Source organism: Fundulus heteroclitus, chromosome 15 (genome assembly GCF_011125445.2).
Source record: "Fundulus heteroclitus isolate FHET01 chromosome 15, MU-UCD_Fhet_4.1, whole genome shotgun sequence".
Lineage (NCBI taxonomy): Eukaryota > Metazoa > Chordata > Actinopteri > Cyprinodontiformes > Fundulidae > Fundulus > Fundulus heteroclitus.
Window position 1 is genome coordinate 11,998,665 of NC_046375.1, and position 15,422 is coordinate 12,014,086.

The 15,422-nt window shown below is 41.3% G+C and overlaps 1 protein-coding gene across 8 annotated transcripts in view; it reads left to right on the plus strand.

The window, feature by feature from the left end:
• Positions 1-15,422, plus strand: part of sash1a (SAM and SH3 domain containing 1a) — a 217,914-nt gene that overhangs the window by 168,842 nt on the left and 33,650 nt on the right. For all 8 annotated transcript variants that reach the window (XM_021318914.2, XM_021318915.2, XM_012867318.3 and 5 more), the window contains exons 3-6: positions 8,513-8,563; positions 9,205-9,254; positions 14,905-14,945; positions 15,137-15,226. In XM_021318914.2, the coding sequence (XP_021174589.2) occupies positions 8,513-8,563; positions 9,205-9,254; positions 14,905-14,945; positions 15,137-15,226 (232 nt within the window). The remainder of the gene's footprint in view (positions 1-8,512; positions 8,564-9,204; positions 9,255-14,904; positions 14,946-15,136; positions 15,227-15,422) is intronic.

Sequence of the window (15,422 nt, forward strand, 5' to 3'; positions counted from 1 at the left end):
ATTTTGCGATGTTAAAAAAAACAACAACCATCAGAGAGCATTTTATAGTTGCTATGTGTGGTTGATAACTAACGCTGTATGTCACTAAGAATGCACCATCCTCAAAGTGAAAGATGGTGATGGCAGCATCATGCTTTGAGGGATCCTTTTCTGTAGTGGTGTTGGGTAATATTGGGAATCTGTGGCAAGACTTCCAAATCACTGTTGATGTTCTCCATCCAGTCTGAATGAGCTTGAGCTATTTTTGCAAAACATTGTTGTTCAAAGATTTAGTCTCTAGACTTGTAAAGCTGGTGAAGACCTACCCCAACAGTAACAAAAGTAATTACAGCAAGTGATTGTCCTACAAGGTATTAAAGACACATCCGCACCACTCTTTGCTTATTTTTTTCTTTTTAAATAAAAGTTCAACTCCCCGTTACCTTTCTGCTCTGAGCTTGAGCAAAATACCCAGCTACAAGCTGCAACCCAACTCCACCCATAAAACCAAACAGACACCAATAACTCAGTTCATAATTCAGCTCAGCGCAGCTCCAGAAAGTCCTGAAAGTCTGACGCCTGTCCTTTGCAGTCTGCTCCTGTAGTCTGAGCAACTGCATAGAAAGAAATTATTCAGGTAATCATTGTGCAAATACATTTTTAGCTTGATCCATTGTTTATTTTGGTGATAAATTACAACTTCAAGGTATGATTCGCTATTGTTTACGTGCTTCAGTGCAAAAAGCAAGTTTGTCTGAATCAAAACAAAATCTCAGATGTGGAAAATTATGGGATTTATCTTTTTTTAATCGCCAATGGACGGCAATAAATAGCGCTACACTTACAATATAGTGGGTAACTGACTCAGTGACTCATACAAAGACTCGAGTCAGTAAAAAGAATCAAATTTACCATCACTAGATTTTTATAGTATTAACTAAATGTAAAATAAAGCAAGTTGTTAAAGCTTGCATGCAGTGTTGCCAGTTTTGTTTTGCTGGGATGGACTCTTTTAAATCATCTCTGTAAACATTCACTGTGTGAAAACACTGTGAAGGTGAAAATGTGCCAAAACATGAAATGTACAGTAGGCTAACCGAGGGATCCCTAAAGCTCACTTTGACTTCATTGTTTCTTTTTTTTTTTTTTTTTTTTTTTTTTAGAGAGATGGGTGTGTGTGTGTGTGTGTGTGTGTGTGTGTGTGTGTGTGTGTGTGTGGTGGGGGGGTAACTGTAGAACCAGGGAAAGGAAACAATATCGCCAACTAACCACAAGTGATGGAACGGATAACGTACATCAGACATAAATCAAGATTGTTCATTTAGGAGTTTGCGGTGATTAAGCATAACTTCTGAAACGTTTGCACATGCAGTATAATTAAATATTGCAACACTTTCTGCGAGGGCAAATTTACAGTTTGTGGGTAGACAAGAAGCCTCTTGAGATTAATTCCTTTGATGCCTTTGCCACAGTCCTCCACTTGTTAACTTAGTTGTGGAAGCTTTTAACTTGAAACTCAGACAACTTGAGTCTGATTGACCGGCTGCTCTTAAAGAATGTTCTTCAGTTGTTTTCTGGTGTAGGATGTCGACAGCACAGGGTTAGGACTCAAGTTCTGACTTGTTGTTTGGTTTGGCCAAGAGGCAAGGAAGGCTGTGGTTGAGGGGCTAATTCCCTGATGGTATCCTTTTGTCGAACTGGGTCAGTTCAGCTGGGTTTAAAAAACCTACAGTGTATGGGATGTTTGTCCTCGTGCTTATTTGTCCTCTCTACCTGCTTTTTGTCCTGAAACAAAGAGAGCCGACGTGCTCAGACGGTTGCCTTTGTGGCGGGGAGATTGATTCCAGAAGATGTTGGCAGCCCTCCCGTGTTGGCATAACCCCCGTGGAAAGCATGCAGTGTGTTTGTAATTTTATTACTTGATTTATTTGTCAGTGTTTGACTCCTGACTGTCATTGGAATTTGTAATAACTGTGGTATTAGTCTGGAAATGCCAAAACAGTGACAATCCACAGGGCTTAGGAGTCCGCTCACTTGAAAGGAGGACTTTCTTGTTTGAGGCTCCGGAGGATTTGCTTATTCAGTTTTACGCATGCACCAGCTCTAAGCTGGAATAGCAGGCTGTCTACTCTGGTATGAACAAGTATATCATCTTATCGTGTACAAGATGTAAACAACAATGCGCTTTTGTGCATTAGGCCGTTAGTGAGTGGAAACACTGTGGGGCGGATCGCCCCAAATGAACTGGTTGTGCAGGCTTCCACTGGTGCCCTACTGGTTCCACGCTAACGGCTGCCCTCACACTTTCCTTTCAGTGCCTGTCTTTCCACATTCACATTTCATACCTAGGAGCCTCTCACTCGCCCACCCAGATTCAGCCGGTCATGCCAGCTGCAGAGCTTACACCAAACAAACTTCTCTCTCTGCTTTTTTGCTGCGAATCCGCCTACTTGTGCTGGCTGGGTCCTCGTAACAAACCGGATAAGCCAGAATAAGCTGTTGCCTGTCTTATTGGCTCTCTCCGTTTACTGAATCTGCTCCTGTTGTGGCTCAACTTTTTCAAAATGCAGGTGAGGAGCAGCACAGTGTTTGGAATCACAGCCATTTTTCAGAAGTGTTTTTTTTTTAGTGAAAGCATCAGAATATGCTGAGCGTCCTGTCTGCTGACGTTGTGATCCTCATTAGTCAAAGCTCTGCCATTTGCTTCCTTTTATTCCAAACTTAGCTCCGTCACGCTCTAGCATTTAGAGATATAATGCATTTTCCCCAGACATGCGTGTCCATAGACACAGGCTGAACTCTAGGCAAATAACTCCTGAGGCCATCTGGTGGGAAAACACATTCACGTTTAACACATGGGTGCCAGTTTTGGGTAAGTAGGGCAGCATTGCAAGAGAATGCTGGTGAGTTCGTGCAGAGGATAGCGTGCCTCCTTAGGGAGCTGAGTTTGTGAGATCTAAGCCCTGCACTCCCATAGGCACCTCTTGAAAACACATTGATCTCACGTTGTGTTCCAGAAACTGCCAAATGTTATGTTTATCCATTCGTAAAAGACATACCGTAAAATGTCAAAATATTTCCATCGCTTTAATTTTTTTTCGAGCATTTAGTTATAGTACAACCTCGGATTGCAATGTTTCAATTTTATTGAGATTTTATGACAGACCAACGCAAAGCTAGGGACAATTTTAAAATCGAATTAGGGTAATGCGTCTTTTTTTATACAAATAAAAATAGAAAAAGAGCCTGTTGGCTGTTACACAGAGAAATGTTCTTACAGCCCAGTTCAGGTGAATGTCTTGATCGGTTTGTTGTGCTGCCATACCCTTATCATTGTTAAATTATGAATAAAAAAATTATCATTAGGATGTTCAAAGCTAGTCATATTGTTTTTGTAGCCTAATCCTGGTTCAAACTTCTGCACAACCTCATCCTGACCCGTCTGATGTTCCTTGGTCTCGATGTTGCTGGTGGTTCTGTACGGTTCTCTGAACAAACTCTGAGCCCCTTGTAGACAAGCTGTCTTTATGCCGAGATGAAGTCACAGGAGAGCTGACGATGAGCAGGAGAAACAGAGGGCTGCTTTGTGTGTTTGAAAGAGCTCTGTCTGTAAAAAGCGGAGGCGAAACGTTTGCATTTGTGTAGGTGCTTGTCGGTCTGTGTTTAAGTCTGCTGTGGCGTGCCGTTCAGGTCTGGGTCCTCGTCTAAGCTCTGCGTCTCTGTCCAACCCCTCCCACACCTCCCCCGTCTCGTTGGCGCAGACCTGCATACGTTGCTATAAGCCAGGGGAAACCATCAAGGAGGATCCGATAACAGAACCAGCCTGCTGCTACCTTTGTGAAAGTGTTCCTGAATGTGCACGTGCGGCTTGTTTAATGCCTTTCCCCCTTGATGTGGCTTTTTTTTTTCTTTTTAAGTAGGTAATGTTTTGTATAGTGCTTTTGTTTAAACGAGAACGCCAACGCTGTGCTTGTTTAAGGGATGGATTTTTTTTTTTTCTTTGACTCCGATAATCTCTTCCTTCAGGAGGAAGGCAAACAGTACTGTCCCAGATTTGCCTGGCAAGTTAATTATGACCTTAGGAAGATACCTGCTCTCTAACTTATGGGAATCCTTATATTCCCTGAATGCACAGTCTGTCTAACGTCTCTTCCGACTTAGAGTGATTTACCCTGCAAACAAACGTCCGCGTACATCTATTTGACCAGATTACCAGATATTTGGGCATACGGCTTGTAGGACTTGTAGTGAAATCTGTCTGCCATGTTGTCTCACAAACATCTTTACAGTCTGGCTGCAGCTGATTACTGTTATCCTAAGTGTGGGGTTGAGGTTAATTTGAAGCCTTTTGCCAGCTTAGCTTTTTAGGGCCACTGCTTCTTTGACTCGTACACTTGAAGTACTTAAGGTGCTCACGAGGAGGTCATGTCACCTCTGTCTGAGTCACTCATACTCTAAAGTTGATGGTGTGGAAGGATTTCACTTCCCTTTATAAAGCTAAAAGAGTGATGACAAACCTTCAGCATTCAGTTTCCTGTTACTTTTGTCTTATAATCCAATGTCTGCGCAAGCAAAGGATAGTTCATGTTTCTCAGAAGAAAAGAGGTAGTAACTCATTTCCTATTCCTGCTCTATTTGGGGAATTCTAGATTCCATTAGTCTTAGTGGCAGCAGGACAAAGTTCAGATAAATGGATCATAGAAAGTAAAGACAAAGATGTCCTGTACTGGCCTAACCTTCTTGGCTGATCTTAACTCTGCTGCTTAAACAAACTGTTTCTTTGGTGAGATAACACATTAAGATGATATGGCAATTGACAAGAATGGATTTCTCCCATCTTTCAGATGATTAGGAAATCATATTTGACCTAAATACATTTTCCTCTTATGACGTAAATAGGGCTGAACGATAATTCAATAACAATATATATCGATCGATAGACGTGTGGCACGATAGGAAAAAATAGGGTCGATAAAACTTCGATAGAGAGTTTTCCTTCCTTTCAGCCTGTCATATTAGTTGATGCTACAGTCACTACTTCCTCTCGACCAATCGTAATCGCGGACCCAGGCACGCCGTCACAAAGCGCCGCCCTCTCAAACCACAACACAGAGCACGTGAATATGTCGCAGCAAGGAGCGGCGGAGGAAACGGTCCCAAAACGGGGTTTTACTAGTTCGCCAGTCTGACAGAAATAAACCACAGTGATTTGTAAAATTTGCAAGGAACCGGTAAAAACAAAGTCTGGTAACGCAACCAACTCGTTTCATCACGTAAGCCGCTCAGCCGCTCACACCCGCAGCAGCGCGAGCTGTGCAAACCCCCCACCACCCACCCCCCCGACTCCGCGGATATGCTGCTGTTGTCTGCAGTTGAAAAACCTGGCTTCAAACAACTACTTGCCACTCTTGATCCGCGATATAAATTTAATTGGAATTCTGTATTTGTGTTCTTTTATTAAAATTAAATCATTAAATTAAATTAAATTAGCAATATCATAAAATGTCCAGGTAGAGCTGCACATAAAATATGGTTTTATATATTTTCAATAATTATCGATATCGATCAATATGCATTTTTTTTTTTATCGATAAGCTTTTTTTCTATATCGTCCAGCCCTAGACGTAAATCCCCAAATCTCATAGTACTGTATGAAGCATTTCCAATGATTATTTTCCTTACCAGTGTTTTATGAAGTGTCAAACAGAAAGAGGAAGCTGGAGCTCGTCTGAGGGTTGTGGTTTCTCTTTCTAAAAGCACCTCATGAAAGTCTGCCATGTCGGTGGCATTGACACTTCCTCACAAGTGTCCAGAAATGAATACAACCAAAACGCTTTTCTTGCAGGTTCACCTTCAGTGTGAGAGCTGCATTTTGCTCTGCTCACACAAGAAAAATTCCCAAAACTTTCACAGCGGATTTAATTTGTTTGGGGTGTTTCTTCCTTCTCCTGTTGTCATCTTGTTCTTTTCCATCTTCCTCCTTTTTAAATATTTTGAGAAGCTCTTCATCAATAAACTGTAATCTATTTTAAAGGAGCTATAAGTTAAATATTTACTGTAAAATCAACAAAAATCGTTCTCATTTGTCACCCAGGAGGGAAGTAGCAGTCCCTATAGATAATATGTACTATCCATCAGCAATGTTTCAGTCACGTTTTTTTCTCCTTTCAAACCTAGATGTACGGTACGGAACAACTTCAATTCAAGAGTGTAGCCTGTGCCTGTGTTTACTTCCTGCTTTCTGAGCCAATCACATGAGAGTTCCCAAAACAGAGCACAGCATTTTGGTATTTTATTTATTACAAAATAAAAGGGCAGGAAATAGAACATAATACAACAGCATATACCTATCCTGTGGAAGTAACAATTCAGAGGGGTTTCACATCAGCAACGGACCGTTGAGTAAAGGGCTACATACACAATGAAAAAACATTGTGTATGTGGTGTTCCCATTTGAACCACTAGGTGTCATTATTACTATTTTTTGTTCCTTTAAATTGTGTGCTTATTTCCTTTCACATGGGACATAACTAAGCATGGGCCAGTATGGGACTAAATGAAAACATTGCTTTTGTCTTGTTTTTTTACTAATGTGTTATTCTTAATTACAACACAACTTAACGTATTTTTTGTTTATGCTGTCTGTGTTGTCGTTATGCCTTTCTTTAATTGGCTACCATTTCTTAACAATGCTTCTTCCTACTGTGGTAACTCCGCCGCTTTTTCTGGCATCTTATTAAAATAACATCAAACCATAGGCATGTTGGGATAGACATTTTAACCTGTTTTGAAACTAACTCTTCCGTATACATTGGTGGGATGAGATGCTCATGGTATAATTGTTCTGATTCTGAGTAAAAATACTATGATGCCAGATTATATTGGTATTTTTCCTTTCTTTTTCATAAATTACATCATGATCTCAGTGGCAGAACTAAATTTTGTATAAGAAGTGGCCACAGGATGGGCAAGGCTTTATCTGGGGATCCATACACTAATAGAGCAAACATATTCTGTTTCTCTAACCTTGTATCTAATGAAAATGGCTTATTTCAATTGCAACATATTTGTCTGTGTGGATACAAAATTTATAATAGAGCTTTGAAGTGAACCAGCCAGCTGCTATAAAAATAACCTGAATAATGTAAGCTTGTCAGATACACAAAGATTTTCAAACTGAGGGACAAATAAAGGGTCGTTCTTTTCTAAAACAGTTTTTTTTTTCAGTGTAATTACCACATTTGTACGGGATTTCACTAGTTTCTGCTCTAATTGTATGCTTAGTTCTGAGTCCTCCGTTTGATTACCTGCATTATAATTAGCCTCGCCGCCTGCTAAATCCTTTACAACTAAACAGCGGAACAATGACGCGGGTGCCCTAGTCATTTAATTTCTTATGTTGAGAAGTGTCATAGCTTTCTTTTACCCAGCTAAGCAATACTACTCCTATAGAGGTGGTCAAAGGGCAGGACTGCAATAATCTGACCCATACAACCCAAGAAAACCTTGATACCACTGACTCGCCTGTGCCTCTAAAAATATGTAACTGTCTTTAAAACACTGGAAGAATTAATAACATCTGGAAGATAATGTCGCACGTTTTTCTCGCTGCAGTGACCTCTGTCAGATACAACCCTCTATCAAAGATGGAGGTCATTTGGCTCATTGCCGCGAGATAACCTCTATCAAAGATAGCTGTTGACCTGAAGTCAACCTTTCGGTCCCCAGCCTGGTGCACACTTTGAAATGCCGCTGACTACCCTTAAGCTAATTGCTGACCCCATCAGTGTCACTGCAGCCTAAACACCCCCACCCCTCTGTAAAAATATGGAGTCAGATTTATCCTCAAAAATCACTCAGAAGAATTTGAAATACAAACTAGGTTTCAAATGAAAGGTTTTAAAATGTTATTTAACCTTTTTTTAGTACAGGTTGTCTGAGATTTGTCTGAGACATTTAAAGGAAAGACTTGTTCTGATAAAACAAAAAAACAACAACAAAAAAGTTACAACCACAGCAATGATACAAATAAAACTGGTAAACTGTATTCTTATATTAGACAAAACCAGCAGGGGGAATGACTCTTATCAAGGGAAGTGTGCCCTATTGGTCCAATAATCGCACAGTGGAGTCAGCAGAGCCAGTTTTGTTTTCTAATTAAAAAAAACAGGATTTCACCAGGCTACACCCCCACTGCTGCTGCCAAGTGACATTCATTAACATTTAAACAGAGCTCTGCAGCTTTAGCTACCTGGAGCAAGTCTTCACTCCACTGGTAATCTATTATTTATGTGCACGCACATGTGTTTGTTTTGACTGCAGGTATGTCCTGACCATGACAAGAAATAAATAACATCTTTCCCTCATGGTATTTTGAAATATGCAACAGTTTTTTCCCCCCACTTGTTTTCTCTTGTTGCTGATATTTTCAATGCTTTCTTAATGTACTGATGTTGTTTACCTGCCCAAACGTGTTCAGTATTATCGAACAGTTGTTTTTTTTTCTCTCTCTCTCTCTTTTGGATTTTTTTAGGAGAAACAAGACCCAAGCAGCACCTCTCTCCAGCTGCGGAATGAGATCCAGGTAGGGAAATATGTGTTATATAATGTATAAAAAAAGTATTTGCACCCTTAAAAATTATTTTGATTTTTTTTGTTGAAAGAAAGCTAGAGAAATATAAAAAGCAATTTGTACATGATTCCAGTTATTAAAAATAGTCGTCCAAACCAACTTGGCCCTGTGTTAAAGGGGACATGTGATACAAAATCCTCCTTTTCAGCCCTTAAATACATTTTGTTGTTTACTTGGAGCCCCCAGGTTTGGGGCATTATGTGGTATTTTTTTAGTTGCTTTTTTTAGCCTACTTGATGTTGCAGGGAAGTTTCTAATTGGGTGAATCTTCATTCTACATGTCTGCCAGAAATCAGGCCTCGGTATGTCAAGTGGAGCTTAACTAAACATAAATGTTGTAAATCACAGTTCATTCATGTTTTGACAAAGTGGGGAAATACCTTTTTCCACATAGGGCCCGGTTGCTTTGGTTCTTTAACTATGTTTCATTAATAAAGGAAATCATCCTTTGAAAACCATGTTTCATATTTAGTCAGGTTACCGTTGTCTGATTTTAATGCAACAAATAAGCAAGAACAAAAGAAATAATATATTATGTCTCATGTAGTTTTTTTTTTTTTTTTATAAACACCCTTCTTTGTCTCTTTCCTCAGGAATCTCTTGGCTTCAGCAGTGAGGTGTCCACTCCTGAAACAGACAGAAAGTATGTTTCATTTTTTTTTTCTCCTACTTTATCCCTCTGACACGTGTCCGCGGTCAGCGCGGAAACCTTGAAATGTGCGCCTGTTGCATGTCCAAACAGTGCAGAAAGTGTCTGGAACATATAAAGCCTTGCATGCTTGCACACACAACAAACTTTCTACAGGCCACAGCCCAGATGGAGGGAGGCAAACAGAAACACACGGGCCTCCTGAGAAAGCATCTGAACGAAAGATATCTTGTAAAGGAGTGTCAGCCAAAGGTTGCTCCCCTAGTCCTCGGGGAATACATTTAGTCTCCTCCATCAGAAGGGGATGTCTACTGAGGAGGCAAAGTGTAACATGGATGAAATGTAGTGATGCACTTAGACAACCAGGGCTACATAAAAATACAAGAACCTGATCAAATATGTTCGACAGTACTCAAGCTGCCCAAATAAACTGCCTAAAATCTGGATGCTAAAATTAAATCAGGTCTAAATTTGGCCCCAGTTTAAGCCCCCCAACATGGTCCAAAGCTGATCTGCATGCAAATAAATGTGCTAATTCACTGGTGCTAAAACTGGCAGCCCTAAAACCCGCTCCAAATCTGGCCACAATTACCGGTTATTTTTCGCTGCTGCTGCCAGAGCGCAGCCAATTGTGCTGGCACGCCAGCGGCCACGATTCAGCTCGCTGTCCGAGCACACAGAAGGAATGGTAAAATAAAATTTAGTAAGCGGCTGAAGCTCTCCAGCCGTCTGCACACTCAGACAGACATTTCGATTCCAACGCAGCTGGTCAACTGAGCTCCCTCGGCCAAGTCCCCAATGAGGTTCAAGGAAACTCGCAGCCTGCTTCCTCCGGCTGACCGGCTCTGTTCAGTTTCCATTCTCTGCCCCCTGTACCTTTCCTTCCTGGCTTTGTGTCCTGCGGGTGGGAAGAGGAGGGGGGGGAGACAGAGACGGTGATGGTCGAAAGATTACGGCAAAAGGAACACGGGACGACAGAGCAGGATGCAGTAGGGCGTTGGTGCCGCTCTCTTTGAAATGCTCTTGTACCGAGCTGGTGTTTGCATGTTTGCATGAAATTTCTCCACCATATGCCCAATAATGAGGTCAGATACGTTTTTATAGCAATTGAAGGTGTGCATTTTGCATATAGCACCTTTCCTAATAACTTATACTTGCTTTACCTTGTAACATATTGCCATGTTGCAACCTCAAACTTCAATATATTTTATTAGAATTTTAACTAATTTTATTGTTTTACAAATAAATTCTTCTGGTACCCTAAACCGATTACCTTCAGAAGTCACCTAATTGCTAAATAGTATCAGTATACAGCTGTCTTCCAAGGGCCTCAGAGATTTGTTAGGGAACGCTAGTGAACAAACACAATGATGATTAGGGGAACACAGTGGACAGGTAAGGAGTAAAGCAGGTTTGTGTTATGAAACGATGAAAAATGTGGAACATTTTCCCAAAGGAAAAGCAGGCAGGAGACGAGCGTCACGCTAGAGGAGCTGCAGAGATCCACAGGCCAGTTGGGGAAACCTATTAACTGTAGAGAACACAGAAAATCCACTGAAGAAGGTGCTCAGGTTTTCATATCTGCGTAGCTGGTAGAGACGTACCCAAAAGGCTTGCACTGACCAGCGGTTTCTGCAAAGCGTTGACTCAGATTGGCTACATGCAAATGCACACTGCAAGTTTCTGATTTTTATTGAGAGAGAATCTTGAACATTTGTAGCCTTGTATAACAAAATGTGTAAAAAAATATAGAATTGGCGGGCATTAAGACAACTGCTTCCACCTCACCAGATACTTTGATTTCATCAGGGCCGTTTCTGTCAAATCCGAACGCTGCGAGTCTCTTTTGTTTCTGATGGTCACCCAAGTGTGACCGACCCTGTTTCATGTTCATGTGATGGCCATGTGCAGCAGAGGAAATGCATACCACAGACATGATCTCTTTTTCCCATGGCTGTATATGTTACACAGCCATATGCCGAGGATGATGGAAACCAGATGCCAAAGTTTGAATGACGTTTCTCCGCTGGGCCATTTACTTTCTGCTCTTTTCACTTCTTTCTATTTTTCATGCTTCACACGGATCATCATCAGATCCCTTTCTTTATCGGGAAGATCCAGACTTTTGGCCGACCTGTAGTCTTCAGGGAGTCTCTTATCAGAAAGCTTTGCATTCATTTGCACCCAGTTCTCTGCTAGTCTGCCGGTGGGGTTGGGGGGGACAGACGTTGTTTCAGGTGTTAAAAGTTAAACATAAAATCTTTACATTATCTTCATGTAATTAAGTATTTCATGCTTCAGGACAGAATCTCTCACACCAGTGCCCTCTGAATCCTCTTCTTTTGTTTCTATCCTCCCCGACAGTCCCCACTCCGCCTAAACTCCGCTCCTTTCTCGGCTCTGTGCTACGCCGCCCATTGTCCACGTTCCATTGTGCAGAGATGGATTTCAGGTAGAATGATTTATCATGTGCAGCCGAATGGATAGACACATTCCTCACGCTGCCACAAAAGGCATTCCTGGATGCTGACGCACAGATTCCCCTCACCAATCACCTATCAGCGGGAGAAGATTACCCAGACTCCATCCAGAGGCTGTGCCACCCCTTTGTCTCTGCGTCTCTTTGCTCTTTGGCAGGAGATGGGCACAGCTCCTGCTATGCTTGGTATGCAAGCAAGCATTAATGACAAGAGTCCTCTGAGAAGGTTGCGGGGTTGTAGTTGCCCAACTTCCTGTTTTGGAATCTGATTGACTGGCTGTTTTTGTTACAAAGAGGAGGCAGCTGGCTGATCAGGAAGGTTAGCAGAATAGGCAAATGGGTCTCAATGAAAGCGTGCATGTGCACAGATGCGAGACAAGTTGTAGTCATTGTGGCTGGATGGAAGAGGTACATTCAGGGGCAGTTTTGCAACTGGAGGGTCGGCTTACGCAAAAAAAATCTGAGGGGTTTATAAGATTTGCCATGGGAAGAATGTTTTCCTGACAGCAGTGCCATGCTGGCAGGCTTAAGCACCTTGTCAGCTTATTTACAACTGCTGGCTGTTTTGCAAACCTAATTGAGTCATCTTGCCCAGAGCACTGTGGATACACTGCAGTGAAATGCTGCCAAAATGATATTTTCTGAAATTTGCATCTGTTCGTGTGTACACTTTTCAACTTTCCTATTATGCAAGCTACTGGCCTTCCTTTTGTGTGACCTCTGCGGCATCTGGCCCCTGAGAGCTCATCTTGATGTTCATCGTTTGCCATCGTCACACTGTTCCTACAAGTACAGAGGTGCTTAACCTTTTTACTGCACAAAACTATAACTTAATATTTTATTAAAAAAGAAAACACGTTTTGCTTTTGTGTGCTTTCTATCCTAAGTGTTTAAGTAAACGGCAGCTGAACGACTTCTCTGGCCATCTGACTGGTGCACATAATGCCTCTCTATAATTTAGATTTTTAGGAGTGGTATCTGTATGATTGATGTAGTTATTGCACTTTTCTGTAACCTCTTTTTTATGCCTTACACAGTTCATCAGTAATTTATTAGGGTCAAAGCAGGTCAGGCTAATGATACTATCTTAAAAAAGCTAAAATTAGTGGATTGACTGGCACATATCTAAATTAAATTGATCCCTATGTGAGATTTGAGGATTTGTATAACTATTTGATAAGTGGTAAAATTAGTTAACTACCAGGTGAAAAGAACTGATAAAAACGGTTAATTACATGGATACAAAATGGAGATTGGCAAAATGTGACTGCATGGATGCAAATTGGCAATCTAAGTTGACCCAGAGCTGAGTCAAAAACTACATGATGTAAAAAAAAAATTGCTTTTTTATCATAAAGCCAAACCTTTACTAATTCAAGCTGGAAATGCCATCTCCAGGAGAGTTACGCAGAGAAGACTTAAATACAAGACATCAAAATGAGTAAATGCAGGCAGAGCCATTCTCTGCTCCAATAGACAATGGTTGTAGCTAAAGCTAACCTTTTCCAGTCATTAGACTGGAAAAAGGAGCCAACTTCCATCTGCCCTGTAAAGCTCAGGCCAAAGTTCAGGAATGATTTATATATTCTCTTAATTAACGTCCTTTGGATTAGACGCCCCATACTGGATCTACAGGGGTGAACTGAAACTTGAAGCCGTGGCAAAGATTCAAAGTTAAACCAATTAAGGTACATAGCGGCAGCCATGCCTGAGCTGACGAACTCCAACTGGAAACATCCAAGGACTTTAAAAGCCTGTCATAGTGTGTATGTGTACCAAGCGGGGGTTAATTTATAGAGGGTGTGTGAACCTTACAGGCCTCCATTCAATTAGCATCCCATTATGTTGCCATGGCAGCCAGGCTTTAAGCTGAGCAAAGATTTCCCCCTGCACCACAAGAGGACTGCCGTGTTCGAACAAACATGTGCTCCTGTACACACGCACACCCACCCACACACACACACACACACACACACACACACACACACACACACACACACACACACACACACACATTTAGTTACATTGCAGAGGGGGAAGTGAGCTCTTCATTCAGCTTTGATCTTATTGCGCATTTTCACATGGCTTCAGTGTCTGTGGCTCTGCACATACTCTTAGCCAAATTCATGAAAGGTGCCCTATAGTAAGCAAACCAAAGACTGGCAGTCATCCCACCAAGAATTAACATGTTAACATTCTCTGTTCTTTTTTTTTCCCTTTAGCTTTCACTTCTATTTTGACTGGACGCCGTACTCATTCAGGTCACATGATAGGCCCTCAGTATTAGCTACCGAGACCAGGCAAGGAGGTCCAGTCTAAATTTCTTCAAGCCTTCAAAATATCTTCCTTTTCTCACAGCTCCTCGAACCACTTAGCACAAGTTTCCAACATCTACTTCAGGCTCAAATCTATAAAGCTTGTCCTTTTTATATGGAGCGGACAGATATAGATGGGATTTCTCATCTTTGTCGGAGGAAAAGAGAGTCGGCCAAGAACTGACATGCTGCTTGAAAATAGGTTCAAGCTGCTCTTGCATGACTTTTTGATTGGAAGCTGAACGTATTTTTTAAGAAAAACTTTTTTTTTTTACTTTTTATTTGCTCTAGTCTGTATAGATAATGTTGTTTTTTTTCGCTCAAATATTTTCCACGTCTGTCTGTCTTATGCCCTCAGTTTCCCTCCTTTTCTTCCTCGTTTTTCTGAGTGTCTGTTCTGTGGAGGGAAGTGGAAACACAAACAGGCTGAGTCTGCCCTGCGGTCTCTGTCCCTCTGCGTCCAACGTCTGGCTGCTTCTCTCCCCTCAAATCTATACTTTTCCTTGTATCTTGCTCGTTCAGCTTGTCGTCCACTTTACTTTCCATCTTGTTGTCCTCTGACTGTTATTTTTGAAGGATTCTAACCATATTCTGCTATGCAAATTTGTTTCACCCTCCTCTTCGCCTTCTCCCTCTCAAGCCTCGGGAGCCTGGTTCACGGTCTCTCAAGTGCCATCACTGATCCCAAGTGGCCAACAGCCAGAACTGCAGCACCACTTCATTAAAAATGCCCCCACACTTGTGTGCTTGAACAGGGCTGATGCACTTTTTCCGCTGTGAAATTCTGCGAACCTAAATGAAGCATTGCATGTGTAATTATTTTTTTTTGTCTTTGTTCTTTTTTCTGCAGAATGTCTCTGCACAAGTCCAGCTCTGAAGATGGATCTGGAAGTAAGCTAAGATGGAAGTTTACCTTTGTTTTCTGAAGGGGAATAAAGTCCATGCTGATTTAGTGGTCTCTTTAAATTTATATTTGAAAGCCTATGTTTTGAACTGTAGCAGACATTTGGAACACATGGAGGCTCAGTAGACGGGGGATGATTTTGTAAATTTAATAAAGGTAATTTCTTCTTTTTTTTTAGGTAAATGGGACAATAAGAAGAAAAACAAATCCTTTTGGCAAAACTTCCGCAAATCTCAGCACAAAGCGGTTGCTCGACAGTCATCCAAAGGTTGGTGTGGCTCTTGCTTTATACACCTGACTTACAGTGCTTTGCAAAAGCAATCATTAATCTTAAAGTTTTTCAGAAATATCCGTGTATTTTTTGTGATAGAGCAACTTAGTGCACAATTGAGAAGCAGACAAAATTATTGGAATAAGGGAAAATGTAAAATTCAAAATAACTTCCTCAATTTTGCAAAAAAAGT